Source organism: Myotis daubentonii, chromosome 3, assembly GCF_963259705.1.
Source record: "Myotis daubentonii chromosome 3, mMyoDau2.1, whole genome shotgun sequence".
NCBI lineage: Eukaryota > Metazoa > Chordata > Mammalia > Chiroptera > Vespertilionidae > Myotis > Myotis daubentonii.
This window is the reverse complement of record NC_081842.1, coordinates 112,952,924-112,975,981: the sequence shown is the minus strand read 5'-3', so window position 1 is coordinate 112,975,981 and position 23,058 is coordinate 112,952,924. Positions and strand designations below refer to the sequence as shown.

The window sequence follows — 23,058 nt, the reverse complement described above, 5'->3', positions numbered from 1 at the left end:
AAAATAAAACCTATAATTACCTGAAAATCTTCTCCCACATTATTGAGTGCAATGTTGATAGTAAATGTAGAAGCATCGTGATGAGGGCGAAGAGAACGCTGTCTGTCAGGGGAGTATTTTACCACAAAATTCAATAATGCAAATCCCTAAAAAGGCAAAGTAAATGAATGGATTTGCTTAGCAATTAAAAACATAAAATAGCATATGTGTGTAAAAACTGGTAAGAGGTAGGCAGGAGGAATGGGAGAATAACTACCTTTGTATAATAGCCTGCAAAGACCTTCAGTGTAACTGGTGCAATAAACTCCCGGATAAAATGAAGCCAAACATTCTCCAGATCAATTTGCTTCATGTGGATATCATCAGTTGGGACATTTTCATAACCACCAGATATACGGCTATCCTAAAAACAAATTAATGACATCATAAAGTGTGGTCCACAGCAATCCACATTTATACGATCTTGGAATTTTTTCAATCCCAAGATCATTATAAATAAAGAAATTAACAGTTTAATTATGGCACATCATCTGCTTTAACTGCAAGACTATCAAAAAAACTTAGGTAAAATGGCTTTGCAAATATATCCATGAAGCAAAACATTACAGAGTTTAGTAGACTCCTTTCCTACTTATTTAATATGTTAACCCAAAAATAAAAAGGTCAAAGTAAGAGGTAACAAGTGTTTATTTGAGATTCAAAAGAATAGTTATTTAGAAAGCACCTATTCAGACAGATACCAAATAGTGTTCTGATTAGGAAACAAAAGCAGTGGGTATTTATCAGCAAGGGCAGAAGAACAATTACATCAATAGAAGGAAGCATTTCTATAGGTGCCAATAAGCTAGCACAGTGATGCTAATGCTAAACAATGTTTTTAATTTCGGTCTAGGTAGTCATGACATCTTCTTTCTTGTAATCTTTGCACACAGTGGTTTGGGATACAATGCTGCTCTTGGATCTAACCCAAGGTTATTTTGCCCTTTTAACATTCCAAAGATTTGAGGAATAAGATATGCAAGATTCTGGGAAGGCAGCTTCAACTCCATTTTAAAGTGGCTCATTTAGATTATTTTTACAAATGTGTATTTAAGAGCTGACTATAAAGTAAATAAAATTAATTTCCAAAGCCCTTCCAAGCCTCCTAAAGAATGAGTTTTTTACAGTGACCCTTCAGGCAGTCTTAGATGCTTGATGGACATAAATTTGTTGGGTTATCTACCATAGAAACAAGCTTTCCCTGCTTTGTTTCTTACTTCTACTTTGTGGCACCCAGTCTTTCTATGACAGGTTTTCATTATCCTGCCTGCAACTTGCTGACTTCAAGTTCTTCATCATTCTTTGAACTTCTGTATCCCTGATCAGCTAACAGAGGCGGGAATATTCAAGAATATTCCACTTAAATTTCTTGGTATTGGGAATAAACTGGCATGCGAGGATTCTCAGAGGAAAAGAAATACATTGAACCACTAACAGTGAGACTTCCTGCCAAGTCCTTGACACTGAACGTAAATAAAAAACTGACTTACACTGAAGGCATTCAGATTCCTTCTTAAATTTTATACAAAAAAAGCTTTGATAATCAACCAGATAAACTTAGTCTTAGTATTTTTCACTACAGCTCACTGTAAAAATGCAGAGAATAAAAAGTGGCCTAAGAACAACATCACACAGTAAAGATATACATTACCTCACCACTCCAGTCTGGGACATGATCCTTAGGGACTAGCCAGTGTAATTACATGTATAAATGAGAAACTGAGGCCCAGAGAGATCAAATGCTAAACACTCATTAGGTAATGGCAGAATTAGACTTAATCACAGCTCTCCTGACAAACTTGGCTAACCTACTATTCAGGTCTATTCAGAGATGTACAACAAAAATGACAAATCCACCCTAAATTCTCTAAATATCTACCCTTCCCCCAACCCCACATACACATTTCAGTTCTGTGTGAAATTACAACTTACATGATGTTTCCCTCCAGACCACTGGCCATAATGCTCCATTTCTTCCACCAACTCATCACAGGCTTTTTCAGAAAATATGGGAAACCAAAAGACATCTGGACAAGGCTATGACATTGAGAACACGCTTTATTTTTCTTTCTCATAAAGCATGGCATCACCATTAAGAGAATAACATTCTGTGTCTTTTTAAAAATATATTCTATTGATTTTTTACAGAGAGGAAGGGAGAGGGATAGAGAGTTAGAAACACCCATCAGCTGCCTCCTGCACACACCCTACTGGGGATGTGCCCGCAACCAAGGTACATGCCCTTGACTGGAATCGAACCTGGGACCCTTGAGTCCACAGGCTGATGCTCTATCCACTGAGCCAAACCGGTTAGGGTACATTCTGTGTCTTTTAACTAATAACTAGCATTTTAAAACTAATAGGGCAGAATATGCAATATTTAGCTCACTTAGATGTCCTTTTTAGGAGGTCTGTCCCACATTATTGACATTACTATTATAAACAATACTAGTTTTGGGGATTTTAACACTTAGGAGACTTTTTCTTTTTTTTTTTTTTTACATTTTAACATTAGTAAAATAAAATGTGTCTTAAAGTCAAAGCCAAGCAGCCACTGTGATGTAGTTTTAATGCCCCGGCGCTTGGTAAAACATTCATCCTGCCGTCACCTGTGTGAGTACATATGCACATCTGTGTGTCCTTTGTATACATGTATTTAGTTGGTGCTGCATTTGCTGAACTGAGTTGCCCTTTAAAATGTCTTTTTAAAATGATTTATGGTATAATTTGTAACAGAAATGAAAAGTTATTGTGTATGCAGTGCACTAGAACATATAACATATATTCCTTAATAATTGTAAAATAACTCTTTCAATATGTATAAAATAAAAACATTCTAAATGAGCAGAAAACATTGTGTCATAGTTTAATTGGCAGTATTTTATTTTTCTTTCTCATAGTATACAAAATAAAGAGATAACTCAGAATCAAAGATTCCTTATATTCTCTAAAATAAGTTATTAGCAATAGTTTGGAATACTACTAATCTCAAACAGAGTTCATTTCGTAAAAGACATCTCTAAGAGATTCTTGAAGCCTAATTTCTTTCAAAGGTAAACTTTCATGAAAGATATCTGTCAATGGCTCCTTATTTTTTGTGGTTTGGGAAAGCTACAACATTAATTTATGGACACACACAATAGTGTGGTGATTCCGGGGGGCAGGATATGAGGTGGGGGGGGGGAGGTGGAAGAGGGTATAGGGGGGATAAGTGGTCATAGGGAAAAAATGAAATAAAGAAAAAAAATGAAACAAAAAGAAAGCTATGACATTGAGAGCACGCTTCAAAAAAATGCATGATCTTAAAATTTTTGTTCATCTACACATTCTACAGTTTTATAACTATATGATCCTTAAGGCTATAAAATTGGGAATTAAGCCATATGAATTTTACCTAAAGAGTAATTCCTGCACTTTCAAAACATCCCCCACTAAAGCAGTATTGTAGTAATAATATGCCCTTCTGGAAAATATAGCAAAAAGTTCTACATATCATAAGAATTATTAATACAAACCTGTTCAACTATATTTTCAGTGAAAATCTTTGAATAATCATGGTTTATATACTTTTCCTTCCAGTCCTACAAAAAAATAATCAATTGCACAGATTAAGGCAAATACCTTTACAAATACTTGAATAAACAATATAAAGTATATCCATTTTAGAAATTACTCAACTTATAAATGACTGTGTTTTAGACCACCAAAACCACAGTTTATGTTTTTCAATATTTTCCTGATTCTATGTATGATCATATATATTTCTATGAAATGCAAAATTTTGGTTTATGAAGCATTATATCTCAGAATTTAAAAATGTGAAAAATATTACAGTGATTAGATTTGTATACTATATCCTATGCATCTACACAGGGTAGATAAATATGTGTTTAAAAGTGAACAATACAAAATCCTATCAACAAATATTAGTAAATATTAACACATTAGTCAATTTGAGTATTATTTACATAGTGAATTACTTTAAAATAATTTCAATTTTAAAAATGTATTCAACATTTCTTCTTTCACTGCAGTTTTTAATATCTGTCAAAGAATGATCATAGGGTTCATAACACATTCACTTCCTTAAGTTACTAAATTTAAGATATAGTAAAAATAGATTTTCTTGATGTTAATTCATGAACCAATTCTCCTCTTTGACCAATCTCTGACACATAAAGCACACACTGAAATACCTCAATTTTTGTCAATATCAGCTAGGAAATCCTTTCCCTGGGTCAAGTGTTTCATTTAAAACCCCAATTATTTAGAGAGTATATATTAAAATATGGAGTGAGTTATTATTTAAAAAGATCTCTTCTTAAATGTATGTAGGCAGTCTAACGAAATTCTTATGTTTCTCTTTATAAAGTACAAATATAGGAAAGTGACAGGAAAGAACTGAGGTACAGACATAATATAATTCAAATCAAAACATGTTCCAAAAATATTTGTCTGAAATTATACTTTTTGAGGCCAGATTTCAAAGGATTCAGATAATTTATGTACATTATTAGTTTAACATATCTCTGCTTATATGTAGCTAAGATATTTCTGATATAGAGAACCAACACTATCTTTAAATTCTTTAATAAATTTCATTTACAGTATATAAGGATCAAATTACTATATTATCTCATTACTCCCTCTAACACTTATTCGTTTTTGGATTTCAAAATATGGGGAAAAATTAGAAGTAAATAATCATTCATAACATTTCAGAATCCTTCTGTATTCTTTCCTATGTATCATTACTGAAATTAAAGAAAAAAGCCCCTAAGACTTTACATTAATTTTTTATTTAGACCACCTTTCAAATATCATTGAACAAACTGTGAACTTACTAATTTCTTATAAGTTCTGATAATGGGAAAATCATTAAATATGTTGCTATGCATATCCCCTACAAGGTATACCTATATGGTGAATTTCCAAAGAAGACAACAAAGTAAAGCCATAGAAAGAAAAGCTGTTCCAACTCACTGGTGATATCATTGCATAGTCTCCAAAGATTTGAATTTTTACACAAACATCTACATTTCAGTACATAATTTGGAATATTTTTTTCAGGAAGCTAACATTACCTAAGAAATCAAATAATACTCTTTTTCAAAATAACAAGAAATTTAGCACTAAAGTAAAATATGTAATTCCACCCTCGCCGTTAAAGAAGCTTCTTCTTAAGTCCATGAAAATGTGCAGCTAAATGGACTGGAGGTGCTTTCCTTTATTTATCTACTAGAGGCCTGGTGCATGGATTCATGCACCGGTGGGGTTCCTCTGCCTGGCCTGCACCCTCTTGCAATCTGGGACCCCTCAGGGGATGTCAGACTGCCGGTTTAGGCCTGATCCCCGCAGGCAGGTGGCCTGCAGGTATCAGGCTGAAATCATCAGTCCAACCCTGCCTGCTGCTCCTGCTCATCCTGATCCTGCTGTGCCTGCTGCAGGCTCATGCCCAGTCAGTCCCGATCAGGAGAGGCTCGCAGCCATGAGCCCTGCATTTGGCGCCAGTCGGTCAGCTGAGCGGTGCTCCCACTGTGGGAGCACACTAACCACCAGGGTGGAAGCTCCTGCATTGAGCATCTGACCCCTGGTGGTCAGTGCATGTCATAGCTACTGGTCGACTGGTCATTTGGTCACTTAGGCTTTTATATATATAGATTTATGTTTTATTAATCCTCACCTGAGGATATTTTTTCCATTGATTTTTAGAGAAAGTGGAAAGGAAGGAGGAGGGAAGGAGAGAGAGAGAGAGAGAGAGAGAGAGAGAGAGAGAGAGAGAGAGAGAGAGAGAGAGAGAGAGAAGAGAAGAGAAGAGAAGAGAAGAGAAGAGAAGAGAAGAGAAGAGAAGAGAAGAGAAGAGAAGAGAAGAGAAGAGAAGAGATAGAGAAACATAGATGTGAGAGAGACATCAATTGGTGAAAATACTTTTAAAGATATTTATTTTTTATTCAACAGAGTATTCAGAGACCATTAAATTTCCTATTCCTGGTTGTCAATTACTCCTACATAATAAAACAGAATTCTGATCAGGTGGATTAAGAGTTTGTAATTTAAAAGTTTTACTATTGGCCAGGGAAAACCCTAGATAGTAGTATTACAAAGATGATCCTTTAAGAGAGTATTTTCCCTTGAATAAATGTGCTGACTTCACTACAGAGAACAGACCAAAAAAAAAAAAAAGGTTAATTCCTGTAGATTCAAATCTTTCAGGAAAGAAATAATTTTAGAATTTAAAAGGAAATTGTTTCCCAACTTAGGACTTTCGATATATGTTAAATCCAGTTACTCTGCAATTTTCTCTGGCTATCTTTGGTATATATTCACAAATTGTTTTAAAAAATAAACAAGGAGAGATAGAAAATGGTGGCCCAATAGGCAGATGTGCCATGCACCTCATCCTGGGGCCAGACTGGAAAAGCAACTAAGTCAGAGAACATCAAACCAGAATTCACAAGTTAGACACAGCTCAGGAGACAATTTACAACAAGAAAGGGCAGAGAACACCTGGAGAACAGTAGGAACTGGGATCTGGACTGAAGAGGGCCAGCTGGCCAGTGGGCCAACAATGTGAGGAGGAAGCTGGGGTGCATCAAAGCCACTTGGCAACAGGCATAACATCCAACTGTGAAAAAGAAAAGCCACAGATTTGCTGCTGGCATGCAAATCTGGACATAAGACCACAGCCTCAAAAGGCTGAGGCAGCCTGAACAGCTCAGTGCCGGGGGAAGAGAAACATGCAGATTAGTGGTTGTTTTGGTTTGGTTTTGTCTTTGCTATTATGCACTAAACCCAGAACATAGGACTTTTCAATTGCAAACACTCACCTGAGGCTTCTGCGCAGGGAGAGAGGCACAGACTTGAGGAGTCTGAGGAGAGGCTGAGGAGGGAAGTAGGGCAGAGAGACATGGCTAGGACTCCTGCATTCGGACATTCTTAAAGCTTCAAAACCAAAGTGGCCATTTCTTCTCTGAAGAGCTAGCCCCTCCCAGTAGCCACAAGACAGGTAATATAGCCTGCCACACCATGCCTGCATTTTGAGTTATACGAAGGAAAGAAGGCAGAGGCCAAATTTACACGTTTTAATAGGGCCAAAGAACCCTCAGTGACTGGATAGGAAGATGTGCCGGTCCACCCCGCTATTCTGGGAACCAGACTGATAAAAACTCCAGATTGCTAGCCAACCCCACTGGCCTCCATACAAGGATCTCTGAATAACCAAGGCCAGAGTAATATTTTGGGATACTCATGGAGGAGTACATCTGGGTCAGGGAAAAAACATCCATCTGATTCCCAGAAAGCCAAGCAGCACCACTCACTCCTAAAGCTGCAGGCAAGTGATTAAGATTGACAGTTGGCAGACAGGCAAAGCAGACAGATTGGTCCCACCTGCTTATAGCCAAGGCCTGTGGAGACGGACACAAGCATAGTAGTGGTAGATTGCTTGGAGCTTCAACAGGGTGCAAAAAGGCAAAAGAGCCCTAACCGGTTTGGCTCAGTGGATAGAGCGTCGGCCTATGGACTGAAGGGTCCCAGGTTTGATTCTGGTCAAGGGTATGTACCTTGGTTGCGGGCACATCCCCAGTAGAGGGTGTGTGGGAGGCAGCTGATCAATGTTTCTCTCTCATCGATGTTTCTAACCCTCTATCCCTCTCCCTTCCTGTAAAGAATCAATAATAATAATTATAAAAAGCCAAAAGTTAGTGTCTGACAGTGGTCAGCACCTAACTCCTTAAAAGGAAGCCCAGAATTAGCACACAGAAGAGTGGGATTCTAAACAAGCTGCCACAGGGCATTAAAATTCGGCTGAAGTGATTGAAGCAAGTCTTGCCCCAGAGGGGTGTCTCCAGCACAGAAGTTCTCCCACTGCAGACACAGCTGATTCTCACAGCCAATTGGCCTGGAGGTCAATTCCTTCCAGTGATACCTACAACAATCAAGGCTTAACTACAACAAGACTGTTCACAAAGACCACAAGGGGGTGCACCAAGACTGTCCTCCTCAGGTAATTGGGGAGGCTGAACCACTGGGCCCTAGAGGACACTTAGCACAGAAAACCACTTTATCAACACAGGAAAGCATAAAAAATGCGGAGACAAAGAAACAGGACACAAATGCAGAAATGGAGGAAAGAAAACTACTGGATATAGAGTTCAAAACCACACTTTTAAGGTTTTTCAAGAATTATCTAGAAACTGCCAATAAACTTAATGAGACCTACAAGAAATCTAATGAGACCCTTGAGGTTGTGATAAAGGACGAACTAGAAATTAAGCATACACTGACTGAAATAAAGAATATTATACAGACTCCCAACAGCAGACTAGAGGATTGCAAAAATCCAGTCAACGATTTGAAATATGAAGAAGCAAAAAACACCCAACCGGAAAAGCAAAATGAAAAAAGAATCCGAAAATACGAAGATAGTGTAAGGAGCCTCTGGGACAGCTTCAAGCGTACCAACATCAGAATTATAGGGGTTCCAGAAGAAGAGAGAGAGTAAGATATTGTAAACCTATTTGAAGAAATAATGACAGAAAACTTCCCCTACCTGGTGAAAGAAGTAGACTTACAAGTTCAGGAAGTGCAGAGAACCCCAAACAAAAGGAATCCAAAGAGGACCCCACCAAGACACATCATAATTAAAATGCCAAGAGCAAAAGACAAAGAGAGAATCGTAAAAGCAGCAAGAGAAAGAAACTCAGTTACCTACAAGGGAATACCCATGACTGACAGCTGATTTCTCAACAGAAACTTTGCAGGCCAGAAGGGAGTGTCAAGAAATATTCAAAGTGATGAATGCCAAGAACCTACAACCAAGATTACTTTACCCAGCAAAGCTATCATTCAGAATTGAAGGTCAGATAAAGAGCTTCACAGATAAGAAAAAGCTAAAGGAGTTCATCACCACCAAACCAGTATTATATGAAATGCTGAAAGGTATCCCTTAAGAAGAGGAAGACGAAGAAAAAGGTAAAGATACAAATTATGAACAAATACACATCTATCAACAAGTGAATCTGAAAATCAAGTGAATAATCTGATGAACAGAATGAACTGGTGATTATAATAGAATCAGGGGCATAGAAAGGGAGTGGACTGGCTATTCTTGGGGGGGAAAGGGGTGAGGAGGATGCGGGAAGAGACTGGACAACAATCGTGCACCTATTGATGAGGACAGTGAGTGGGGAGTGAAGGAGGAGGGTGGGGTGGGAGCTGGGTGGAGGGGAGTTATGGGGGGAAAAAAGAGGAACAAACGTAATAATCTGAACAATAAAGATTTATTTATTTATTTATTTATTTAATATATTTTATTGATTTTTTACAGAGAGGAAGGGAGAGGGAGAGGGATAGAGAGCTAGAAACATCAATGAGAGAGAAACATGGATCAGCTGCCTCCTGCACACTCTCTACTGGGTATGTGCCCGCAACCAAGGTACATGCCCTTGACCAGAATCAAACCTGGGACCCTTGAGTCTGAAGGCCGACGCTCTATCCACTGAGCCAAACCGGTCAGGGCTGAACAATAAAGATTTAATTAATCAAAAAAAATTCGGCTGAAGTGAATGACACTTCACTTTTTAATTAATTTATTTTAGTATTATTATTTTTTCACCTTTTACTTCCTTGCTTCTCCTTTTTCATCCTGTTTTTCTTCTACTTTCCCCATTTTAGTTTTTCTCTTTCCTTTCTTTTTACCCCATTTTAAAAATGATCTTCTTTATCTGTTTTATTGATGTGTTATTATTACAGTAGTCTCTGTTGGCTTAGTCATATAGCTAACTTCATCTTCCCTGCTGTCCTACTTCATTTCCCCTTCTTTTTTATTTCTCTGCACTACTCAATCCTTTCTTCTTCTTCTCTCTGGCTCTTTTCTTCTCCTAATTTTTAATTGGTTTCAATTCAGGCCATATGCTCTCTCCTCTATTTTCCTTTTCAAATAAATAAATAAAAATGTAAAAACATTTTTTTCTTCTTGTCCATTCATTCTCTTTCTTCCTCCTCTATAATAAACCATGGTCCTTCCCCTATTCATCCAATTCCTTAACCTTTCTGTACTTAATCTGTGCCTCTACAGATTCTGTCCCTCCCTCACTTTCCAGGTTTTCTGTGTGAGCTTTTGAGTTTATTTTTATTTATTTTTTCTTTTCTCGATATCCTTTTTGTTCTCTTTTCTCTTTCCTAATTCTCTTTTTTCTGGTGGTCACTTTTTTGGGGGTTATATTTGTCTTGTGTATCTTCGTGTTCTGTTCCTTTTGTGTCGTGTGGTATTGTATTTTGTGCTGTTCGGTCAGCACTTTCACAATGGCTGAAATGATGTGGTAGAGAGTGAACAGCATAATCAGACACCCTGAAAGGAGACTACACCCAAAAATGGGACAATAACATTCAAGACCCAACTACATCAGGAGCACCCAAATATCTCAGGCAGGTGGACTCCCTGGAACACCCAGTCCAGAAGACCTGAGAGACTGTATCACTGGGTCCCACAAAACATCTACTACATAACAGCAACTGAAAAAATCTGGGTGGCATACCAGTTTGATCCAATACATAGAAACAAATACAAAAGAACAACAAAAAATGTGGAGATGAAAGAAAAGGAAATAAATTAAATGGTTGGAAGAAATTTGTCCGAGGAAGAATTCAGAGTAATGGTTGTAAGGATGTTCAAATGGCTGGATCAGAAATTCACCAACATTTGTAAGAATCAAGAGGAAATGAAGAATGACATAGCAGCAACGGAACACAATGGAAGGTTTCAACAGGAGACTAGAAGAAGCTGAGGACAAATCAGCGAGTTAGAAGACAAGGTAGAAAAAACACCCAAGTAGAGCAGCAATTGGGAAAAAAATTAAAAAGCAGGAGGAAAGTTCTAAGGGAGCTTTTGTACAACATGAAATGAAACAACATCTGCATAATAGGGGTGCCAGAAGGAAAGGAAGCTGAGAAAGAAATAGAAAACCTGTTTGAAGAAATAATGACAGAAAACTTCCCTGATTTGGGGAAGAAAAATGTCATACAAGTCCAAAAAAGCACACAGAGTCCCAAACAAGATGAACCCAAAGAGATTGACATCAAAACACATCATAATTAAATTGGTAAACATCAATGACAAAGTAAGAATCTTAAAGGATGCCAGAGAGAGACAGAAAGTTACCTACATGGGATCTCCCTTTAGTCCAGGGGTGGGCAAACTTTTTGACTCGAGGGCCACAATGGGTTCTTAAACTGGACCGGAGGGCCAGAACAAAAGCATGGATGGAGTGTTTGTGTGAACTAATATAAATTCAAAGTAAACATCATTACATAAAAGGGTACGGTCTTTTATTTTTAGTTTTATTCATTTCAAGCGGGCGGGATCCGGCCCGCGGGCCGTAGTTTGCCCATGGGTGCTTTAGACTATAAACTTATTTCTCAATAGAAACACATCATGCCAGAAGGGAATGGAATGAAATATACAAAGTAATGAAAAGCAAGGGACTAAATCCAAGAATACTCAATCCAGCAAGCCTATCATTCAAAATTAAAGATGAAATCAGGACCTTCACAGACAAAAAAAGGCTAAAGGAGTTTATTACCACCAAACCAGCAATGCAAAAGATGCTAAAGGGACTGCTATAAAAAGAAGAAATAGAAAGGGAAGAAGGAACACAGGCATAAGGAATAAAAATGGCAACAAACAGTACCTATCAATAATAACCTTAAATGTAAATGGGTTAAATGCTCCAATCAAAAGATATAGCTGAATGGATAAGAAAACATGACACATATATTTGCTGTCTACAAAAGATCCACCTCTGAACAAAGGACTCACACAGACTGAAAGTGAAAGGATGGAATTTTTTTTTTTCAGGCAAATGGAAATGAAAAAAGAAGCTGGGGTAGCAATATTTGTATCTGACAAAAGCCACTTCATAATACTAAAGGGATCAATACAACAAGAGGATAACTTTGGTAAATATATATGCGCACAACACAGGAGTACCCAAATACATTAAAAAAAAAAAAACTTCTGCAAGATATCAAGGCAGAGATCTACAGTGATACAATCATAGTAGGGGATTTTAATACCCCGTTGACATCACTGGACAAATACTCTAGACAAAATATCAGCAAAGAAACAGCAACCCTAAATGACTCAGTAGATCAGATGGAATTAGGTGACAACTTCAGAACATTTCACCCCAAAGCTATGGAATATACATCCTTCTCAAGTGCACATGGAACATTTTCAAAGAAGACCACATATTAGGACACAGGCTAAGTCTCTACAAATTCAAGAAGATTGAAATCACATCAAGTATCATCTCATATTAGAATGGCATAAAATTAGGTATGAACTACAATAAAAACAATCAAACACATGGAGGCTAAATAGCATGCTATTAAACAATGAATGGGTTACCAAAGAGATCAAAGAAGAAATGAAAAACCTTCAAAAAACAAATGAAAATGAAAACACAACAATCCAAAATCAATGGGACACAGTGAAAGCAGTCCTGAAAGGGAAGTTCATAGCACTAACCAAACAAACAAACAAACAAACAAACAAACAAAAACCACAAACAAACAAAAACCATAAACAAACAAAAAAAAACCAAGAAAAACTGGCAGTAAGTTATCTAATTCTACAATTTAAATAACTAGAAAGAGAGCAACAAGAAAAGCCCAGAGTAAGTAGAAGGAAGGAAATAATAAAGATCAGAGTGGCAATAAATGACATAGAGACCAAAATAACAATATTAAAAGATCAATAGAAACAAGAGCCAGTGCTTTGAAAGGATAAACAAGATTGATCAATCTTTAGCCAGGTTTACCAAGAAACAAAGAGAGAGGACCCAAATAAACAAAATCAGAAATGAAAAAGCTGAAGTTACATCTGATCCAAGAAAGGATTCTAAAAAATACTGCGAACAACTTTTTTCCAACAAACTGGACGAAATGGACAAATTCCTAGAAAAATATAACCCTCCAAAACTCAATCAGGAAGAACAAGAAAACCTGAATAGGCTGATAACAACTGATGAAATTGAGGCAGTAATAAAAAAAACTTCCAGCAAACAAAAGCCCTGGTCCAGACAACTTCACGGGGGCGGTTTTACCAAACTTTCAAATAAGAATTAATACCAATCCTCCTTAAACTATTCCAAAAAATTCAAGAAAAAGGCATAATTCCAAGCTCTTTCTATAAAGCTAGTATTACCCTAATTACAAAACCAGACAGAGACACTAAAAAGAAAGAGAATTACAGGCCAATATCCCTGATGAACACAGATGCTAAAATCCTCAACAATATTCTAGCAAAACATTAAAAAGATCATACACCAGGACTAAGTGGGATTTATCCCAGGGATGCAAGGCTGGTACAATGTCTGCAAATCAATAAATGTGATACATCACATAAACAAATTGAAAGACAAAAGCCACATAATCATATCAATTTTGGCAGAAAAAGCATTTGAGAAAATCCAACACTCTTTTGTGATAAAAACTCTCAGCAAAGTAGGAATAGAGGGATCATACCTAAACATAATAAAAGCCTTACATCACAAACCTACAGCCAACATCATACTCAATGGGCAAAAACTAAAACCATTTCCCCTAAGAACAGGAACAAGACAGGGATGTCCACTTTTACCAATCCTGTTCGACATAGTATTGGAAGTGCTAGCCATAGTGATCAGATAATAAGAAGAAATAAATGGTAACTAACTTGGAAAAAGAAGAAATAAAACTGTCATTGTTCACAGGTCACATGATATTGTACATAGAAAACCATAAATACTCCATCAAAAAAACTACCAGATTTAATAACTGAATTTGGCAATATAGCAGCATACAAAATTAACTCACAGAAATCTATGGCATTTTCATAGACAAATAATGAACTCACAGAAAGAGAAACTAAAAACAAAATTCCACTGACCAAAAAAATTGCAACAAAAAAATTAAGATACCAGGGAATAAACCTATCTAAGGAAGAAAAAGACCTGTACTCAGAAAACTACAGGATGTTGAAAAAAGAGATAGAGGAAGATATTAACAAGTGGAAGAATATACTGTGTTCATGGATTGGTAGAATCATCATTAAAATGTCCATACTACCCAAAGCAATCTATAGATTCAATGCAATCCCCATTAAAATACCAACAGCAAATTTCACAGACCTAGAACAAACTCTCCAAAAATGTATAAAGGATAAAAAAAGACCCCGAATAGCCTCAGCCATCCTAAGAAAGAAGAATAAAGTTGAAGGGATCACAATACCAGATATCAAGTTATATTATAAAGTCACTGTTCTCAAAACTGCCTGGTACTGGCACAAAAACAGACATATAGACCAATGGAACAGAACAGAGAATCCAGGAATTGACCCAAGCCATTATGCTCAATTAATATTTGACGAAGTAGGCAAGAGCATACAATGGAGTCAAAGTCTCTTCAATAAATTGTGTTGGGAAAATTGGGCAGATACATGCAAAAAAAAAAAACAATGAAACTAGACCACCAACTTACACCATTCACAAAAATAAACACAAAATGGATAAAGGACTTCAACCTAAGATGGGAAACCATAAAATTCTTAGAAGAATCCATAGGCAGCAAAATAGCAGACATCTCTCATAGCAATATCTTTACCGATACAGCTCCTAGAACAATGGAAACTAAGGAGAAAATAAACAAATGGACTACATCAAAATAAAAAGCTTCTGCACAGCAAAAGAAATCATCAACAAACAACAAGAAAGCCCACTGCATGGGAGAACATATTTGTCAATGTTATCTCTGATAAGGGCTTAATCTCCAAAATTTACAGGGAACTCCTACCTCTTAACAAAAGGAAGATAAACAATCCAATCAAAAAATGGGTGAAGGACCTAAATAGACACTTTTCAAAAGAGGACATTCAGAAAGCCAAGAGACATATGAAAACATGCTCAAAGTCACTAATCATCCGAGATATGAAAATCAAAATAACAATGAAGTACACTCTTTATTGGCTATCATCAACAAATTAACAAACGACAAGTGCTGGTGAGGATGCGGAGAAAAAGGAGCCCTTGTGCACTGCTGATGGGAATGCAACTGCATGGATGGACCTGGAGAGTATTATGCTAAGTGAAATAAGCCAGTCAGAGAATGATAAATATCATATGATCTTACTCATTTGTGGAATATAATGAACAACATAAACTGATGAACAAAAATAGATCCAGAGACATAGAAGCATGAAACAGACTGTCCAACCTCAGAGAAAAGGCAGGGGATAGGGGGGATAAGAGAGCAACCAAAGGACTTGTATGAATGCATATAAGTATAACCCATGGACACAGACAGTAGGGGGGTGACGGTATGTGATGGGTGTTGGGAATAGCTGGGGAAAGGTCAATGGGGGGAAAAGGAGACATTTGTAATACTTTAAGCTATAAAGAATTAAAAAAAAAAAAGACATGACAAGTGATGGTGAGGATGTAGAGAAAAATGAACCCTAGTACACTGCTTGTGGGCATGCAGACTGGTGCAGCCATTGTGGAAAACAGTACAGAATTTCCTCAAGAAATTAAAAATGGAACTCCCATTTGACCCAGCAATTCCACTTCCAGGAATATACACCAAAAAATCAGAAATACCAATCAAAAAGAATATATGCATCCCTATGTTCACAGCAGCACAGTTTACAATAGCTAAGATTTGGAATCAGCCTAAGTGCCGATCAGCAGATGAATCAATTAAAAAATGTGGTACATCTACACAATGGAATACTATGCTGTGGTAAAAAAGAAGGAATTCTTACCATTTGCAACAGCATGGATGGACCTAGAGAGCATTATGCTAAGTGAAATAAACCAGTTAGACAAAGGTAAATATCACATGATCTCACTCATTTGTGGAATATAATGAACAACCTAAACTGATGAACAAAAATAGATCCAGAGACATAGAAGCATTGAACAATTCATCAAACTGCAGCAGGAAGGTGAGAGCATAGGAGTGGGAGTGATAGATCAATCAAAGGATTTGTATGTATGCATATAAGTATAACCAATGGACACAGACAGTAAGGGGATGAGGACCTGTGCTTGTAGGAGGGAGCACATGGGGAGAGGGTAATGGGAGATAAAGGAGACACATGTATACAATACTTTCAACAATAAAGAATTTTAAAAAATTTATACAAAATGTTAAAAAATAAAAATTATAAAATGAAGTTTATTTTCTCAAACTAATGCTTGATTTTTCTTCCTAAAAATCAAAATGTAATATTATCAGATGTGAGCTACTTGTAACCATTTTTTTTCTCAAGATGTGGTTAAAAATTTGATGTGCTTTTCAATATATAATAGAAATACTTGGAGAAATAAATTTCCTTTCCCAAACCTAATATATATTTTTATTAAAAAAGTTCTTAGGCAGGTTTAGCTCTACTCTATAGAACATAAAATATAATTAATTACATCTTTTTAAAATTGATATGATTTAAAAATATATTAAAGGCTCTTACCACATTTTCATATTATTAACCCAATTTATTTTAACCCATTTAGAATTACAGGAAAACAAGTAATAGATAAAGTTGAGTGTGAAATACATACCACAGGATTTTCAAAAATCTGCCAGAGGTCATTGTTATAATGGGAAGTATTGTAATTTGCAGTTGATAATAGTCTTCCAAATTCATGTCTATTAGAAATGTACATAAATACACCCTATATGTCAAAAAATAATAATATTAACAATAATAGAATAAAGTACAAGAAAATATATTTAACCATAGGAAAATATGAGATATCAATTTTAACTTTTATATTTTCATTTATGAACATGCATTTTTATTTTTCATATAAAATGTACATGATTAAAAATTAAATTATTTTTTATTCATTATGAATTCAGACACCACACAAAACAAATTGCTTGCACTGCCACCCAACTGAAAAAAAAGAAGAGGCAGAATGGTCCTTTTCTCACTGATCCTAGATACAGACATCAGGGAAAAATTCCTGTTTAAAATCAGAAGTATTTTTGAGACAATGTGCAATTAACTGTATCTCTTTTGGATTCTTATCCTTTCAAAGAAGACATCACATTTTTAAACAAGAATTCAAATGTCAATATTCTTTCATCAGTCTATTTTATTTTTTTATTTTCCTAATGTTTAAAAACTGAACACAGAAACTACTCGTACATTAAAAGGCGGCTAAAAATCAGTCTCATATCTTTGTGCCAAACCAAATAAATGTGGCAACACCACTGAAGTAAGATTGTTTCTTTTTATACCTGTTTTAATGGTAAAAGAGTTAGTTATCCTATATAATAAAAAGGTAATATTCAAATAGACCGAACAGCAGAACATCAGAACAACCAATCAAAGTGTACTATGCTAACGATATGCTAAGGCTGTTCAACAGCTCGCTATGACATGCACTGACCACCAGGGGCAGAGAGTAAACCAGTTGACCAGTCATTATGACGTGCACTGACCACCAGGGGGCAGATGCTCTGACTGGTAGGTTAGCTTGCTGCTGGGGTCCGGCCAATAGGGACTGAGCAAGATGGGCCGGACATGACCTGGGGCACTCCCACAGTCCCTCCCTGGCCTTGATTGTGCACCTGTGGGGTCCCTTAGCCTGGCCTGCGCACTCTTGCAATCCTGGACTGCTCGGGCTATTTCAGGGAGCCGGTTTCAGCCCCATCCCACAGGCTACACCCCTTGGGAGGGTGCCAGACGCAGGATTCATGGCTGGCAAGCGCTGCTGCCTCTCCCAATCCGGACTGATTGGGCGCAAGCTGCAGCAGGCACAGTGGGTCCAGGATGAGCAGGAGGGGCAGGTAGGAGCTGCAGGTGGCATTGGACTGATCCCTGCAGGCCACCCAGAAGGACCCCACCCATGCACAAATTCGTGCACTGGGCCTCTAGTTAATAATAATAAAAAACTCATGAAGAGTATCCAATTCTAATTTTTATCAAGATGTACTTTATACTTACTCCTACCTTCTCTCCCTTAAAAAAACAAAAAACTAATGGAAGGGATTTATGCTTCATTTTCTCATCTATTATAATACATCAGTCATAAAATATAAATCAGCCCAAAGAATTGAGAGTTGAACATCCTTCAATGCCCACCCCCAATACACAAAGTTTATAAGCACATACGTAGATTCAGAACCAGTGAATACCAACAATATACCAAGCTAAATGGAAAGAACACTCTTTAAATAACTTATTGCTAGACAATATACCATATTCAATAAACAAAAACAAATAAAAATAAATAAAAATAACACCTTTGGGGGGCTGAGCATTTGGAATGTTTCCGGAGTAGGGGAGTCTTTTTCCCTTTGTAAAGTCTAAAATGAAGAGAAGCATGGGATAAGTTGACCTGCAAACCCACTCTCTCATGTAGTCTCAGGTAGTAAAATAGCAACCCTTCATGAAAAGCTGACATTCTGAAATGCCCCTCTTAGAAAACATGCAGAACAAGCAAAGCTTAGAGCACACAAAGAAACAACTCCAACCCCTCTTTTCCCCTTGTGAAACATAAATCCAAGCTCATTCAGTAGTATAATTTCCATTAGACATAAAATTAAGACAAAGAGAAAAATGTGTAAGAGAGGCCATTCTGGGATGCGCTGTTGAGTGAAATTAGCCAAACATGAGCACAAATTACAATTATAGATACTGAGGATATTTAATAACAATGCACACAGGTTTGTAGGAAAAACAAACATATTCACACAACACATGCCTTATTAAACTAATAAAAACTACTTGCCAACTTTTTTGATTGTTCACAAAATTACATTTGCTCACATAAATTTGAATACAATAATCAAATCGTTTCTAAAACAGAAAACCATATAAATATGTTTAAAAAGATTTTGAAAAACAAATTATTTTCTATAGTCATTTAAGTTATATAATGAAAGTAGATTTTTAGAATAGCAATTTATCATTAATTTTTCACATAGATTAAATATACTACATATCTCAATCCGTCTCCCAGTTTAGTGGTAAAACATGCAGAGATATTGATAATAAAGTATGGACACTGATTTTCAGAGCAAAAGTGTGTTCTTAAATGTGTAAATGATCATTTCATCTAGGCTTTACCTAATTAATTTTATTGAGATCAAGTTTTCAATACAGAATTACAAATGAAAGTATATATTAATTCTTAAAAATGCTATGCTGATTTGTAACAAATTCATATTTATTATTGAATCCCACTGTTGCTGATGAGTTAGCTTAAGCAGTAGCCTAATTTTTCAAGTATTTAATAGGTAAATATTCAAAAATTATTCTCCATAATTGTTCCCAATTTCCCAACACAGAATCAAAAAAATTGGCTAGTATTTACAAACTAGAAAGAAAAAGGACATCAAAAGAAAATAGCACATCAATTGAGAAAGCAAGCCATCTTCTAAGAACATTGAACAAGCCATCATCATATACCCTACCATTTCTCTAGCATTTCGGCAAAGAGCCATGTCAGGATCCAGTCTATCACGAACAAAATAGTTTCTTTCATTCATCTCTGATCGAAGTGTCTTCCCTTTAATTAAGTATACATTAGCCATGTATGGGACATTCCATATTCCTCTGAAAGTAAAGAGAAGACATTCCAAAATACCACAAATATAAAATACTTAGTTTTATTTTTTATATATTTTTTAAAATATATTTATATTGATTTTTATACAGAGAGGAAGGAAGAGGGATAGAGAGCCAGAAACATTGATGAAAGAGAAACATCGATCAGCCGCCTCCTGCACACCCCCTACTGGGGAGGTGCCCGCAACCAAGGTACATGCTCTTGACCAGAATCGAACCTGGGACCCTTCAGTCCACAGGCCGACGCTCTATCCCCTGAGCCAAACCGGCTACGGCACTTAGTTTTATTTTTGTTTTAAAGATAAATGCCTTATATGTTTAAGTTATATATATAAATTATTGAATTAAGCCCTAACTGGTTTGGCTCAGTGGATAGAGCGTCAACCTGCAGATTCAAGGGTCCCAGGTTTGATTCTGGTCAAAGGCATGTACCTTGGTTGTGGGCACATCCTCAGTAGGGAGTGTGCAGGAGGCAGCTGATCGATGTTTCTCTCTCATCGATGTTTCTAACTCTCTATCTCTCCCCTTTTCTCTCTGTAAAAAATCAATAAAATATATTTTAAAAAATTATTGAATCAAATTACATGCAAATACAAATATACTTAATGCCATTTGACACACACACACACACATTCATACATGATATTTATACAGTGTGTCCCCAAAACATGTACACACACTTTAACAGCTGATAGTTCAATCGACATTTCTTTCTTTTCATCCAGACTAAACTTTAAACAAAAGAAATTCATCCTAAAATGCTATTGGAAGTTTGAAAACGCAATTGAAGTACAAACTCTGTCTTTATAATTATGCAAAGTATGTTTGCATTTTTTCGGGACATCCTATATATGAGATTATCCTATCTAATAGAAGAGAAACATGGTAATTGGCAGACGACCGCTACCCTTCCCATTGGCTAATCAGCGAGATATGCAAATTAACTGCAGGCCAAGATGGCGGCCAGCAGCCAGGCAGCTTGAAACTAACATGAGGCTTGCTTATTTCAGTGATGGAGGAAACCAACGTTCCCGCCTGCCTTGCTGGCCTCTGAGCCTGCAGTCTGAAACATTGTAACAAATATAGAAGATAAACAAAACCCCAGAAACCAGCTTTCCGTGAGCCGGGATCTCAGAGCTGGAGTTGATACAGTGTCTCGATTATAGAACCCAGCAGAGGCCTCAGAGCTGGAGCCAGAGCTAAAGCTGGCCCAGAATAAAAAAAAAATAAAAAAGGAGCAGTTGGGAGCTTCAGTCACCTGCGAGCCTGAAAACAGCCCTCAGCCCCTCACCCAGACTGGCCAGGCACCCCAGTGGGGACCCCCACCCTGAAGGGTGTGTGACCAGCTGCAAACAGCCATCATCCCCTCATCCAGGCTGGCCAGGCACCCCAGTGGGGACCCCCACCTTGGTCCAGGACACCCTTCAGGGCAAACCAGCCAGCCCCACCCGTGCACCAGGACTCTATCCTATATAGTAAAAGGGTAATATGCCTCCCAGCACCGGGATCAGCGTGACAGGGGGCAGTGCCCAAACCCCCTGATCGCTCTGCGGCTCTGTGTGTGATGGGGGCGGGGCCACAACCTTCCTATCCGCCCTGCTCTGTTCGTGACAGGGGAAGGCGCCCCAACCTTCTGATCAGCCCTGCTCTGTGCATGACAGGGGGGGAGCTCCAGAACCCCCTGATCGCCCTGTGGCTCTGTGTGTGACAGGGTGCGGTGCCCCAACCCCCTGATCGCCCTGTGGCTCTGTGTGTGACAGGGTGCGGTGCCCCAACCCCCTGATCGCCCTGCGGCTCTGTGTGTGACAGGGTACGGTGCCCCAACCCTCCCCCCCCCACGGGCCCTGCTCTGTGTGTGACAGGGTAGAGCCATAACCTCCCCATTGGCCCTGCCCTGAGTGTGAGAGTGGCAGCACCCCAACCCCCTGATCGGCCCTGCTCTGTGGGTGATAGAGGGCGGCGCCCCAACCTCCGCTCCCCCCCCCCCCGGGCCCTGCTCTGTGTGTGATGGGGTAGAACCATAACCTCCCCATCAGCCCTGCCCTGAGTGTGACAGTGGCGGTGCCCCAACCCCCTGATCCGCCCTGCTCTGTGTGTGACAGGGAGCGGTGCCCCAACTCCCCTATCGGCCCTACTCTGTGAGTGACAGGGGGAGCTCCCCAACCCCCTGATGGGTCCTGCTCTGTGCGTGACAAGGGGGAGCTCCCCAACCCCCTGATCGGCCCTGCTCTGTGCGTGACAGGGGGTGGCGCCGCAACCTCCCCATCAACCCTGCCTTGAGTGTGACAGGGAGCGGTGCCCCAACCCCCCAATCGGCCCTACCCTGAGCGTGACTGAGGGTGGCATTGCAACCTCCCAGTCCGCCCTGCTCTGTGCATGACAGGGTGTGGTGCCCCAACTCCCCAATAGGCCCTGCTCTGAGCCCGACCAGGGGCTGCACCTAGGGATTGGGCCTGCCCTCTACCACCCGGGAGCAGGCCTAAGCCAGCAGGTCATTATCTCCCGAGGGGTCCCAGACTGCGAGAGGGCACAAGCCAGGCTGAGGGACCCCCCCTCCCCCCCCGAGTGCACAAATTTTTGTGCACCGGGCCTCTAGTCCTATATAATAAAAGCTTAGGTGGCATAACGCCCTCGTGCGACACCCTTGCAAGACATCATCACAATATGTCTGCCACAAGATGGCTGCACACACAGTGGAGGTGGGGCCTGGTGGCTGCTCTGCACAGTGAGGCCTGGGCGGTCCTGAGGCTCTGTGCGGTGCAGAGGAGGCCGGTCCCGGCGTCTCTGCTGCCTCACATAAAGAAGGCGGGTCAAGGAAGGGGAGGGCAGTTATGGGTGATCAGACCAGCAGGGGAGGGCAGTTGGAGGTGATGGGGCTGTCAGGGGAGGGTAGTTGGGGGGCTAACAGGCCATCAGGGGAGCAGGTAGGCATCAATCAGGCTGGCAGGGGAGTGGTTAGGGGGAGATCAGTCTGGCAAGCAAGCAAGCAGTTAGGATCCAGCAGTCCCGGATTGTGAGAGGGATGTCAAACTGCCAATTTAGGCCCGATCCCTGCAGGGACCGGGCCTAAACCAACAGTTGGACATCCCCCGAGTTGTCCCAGATTGTAGAGGGTGCAGGCCAGGCTGAGGGACAACCATCCCTGCCCCTGAATGAATTTCATGCACCAGGCCTCTAGTTTGGTATAAATTACATTGTTATGAGATAAATCACTACCTTCCCTAGAGAAACTTTATTTTAAGGCTGATATATGTTTGATTTTGACTGTCACCCCTCAGTTGTTACAGTTAGCATAATATTCTGTTGTACAGAAGGTGTTTCCCTTTAAGGTTAAGCAGTTTGATAGAAAAAAAATAATGCCATACAACTTGTTTTCTAGAGCTGGTTTACACTGGCTCCCC

The 23,058-nt window shown here is 38.8% G+C and overlaps 1 protein-coding gene across 3 annotated transcripts in view; it reads right to left on the bottom strand.

Moving 5' to 3' along the window:
• PLOD2 (procollagen-lysine,2-oxoglutarate 5-dioxygenase 2) overlaps positions 1-23,058 on the bottom strand; it is a 294,414-nt gene that overhangs the window by 5,518 nt on the left and 265,838 nt on the right. For 2 of the 3 annotated variants that reach the window (XM_059688213.1, XM_059688210.1), the window contains 7 exons: positions 19,504-19,645; positions 18,331-18,393; positions 16,638-16,751; positions 3,555-3,620; positions 1,972-2,076; positions 257-403; positions 21-146 (listed from right to left, as the gene is read on the bottom strand). In XM_059688213.1, coding sequence (XP_059544196.1) covers positions 21-146; positions 257-403; positions 1,972-2,076; positions 3,555-3,620; positions 16,638-16,751; positions 18,331-18,393; positions 19,504-19,645 — 763 coding nt within the window. The remainder of the gene's footprint in view (positions 1-20; positions 147-256; positions 404-1,971; positions 2,077-3,554; positions 3,621-16,637; positions 16,752-18,330; positions 18,394-19,503; positions 19,646-23,058) is intronic. The other variant, XM_059688211.1, reaches the window with a different exon arrangement.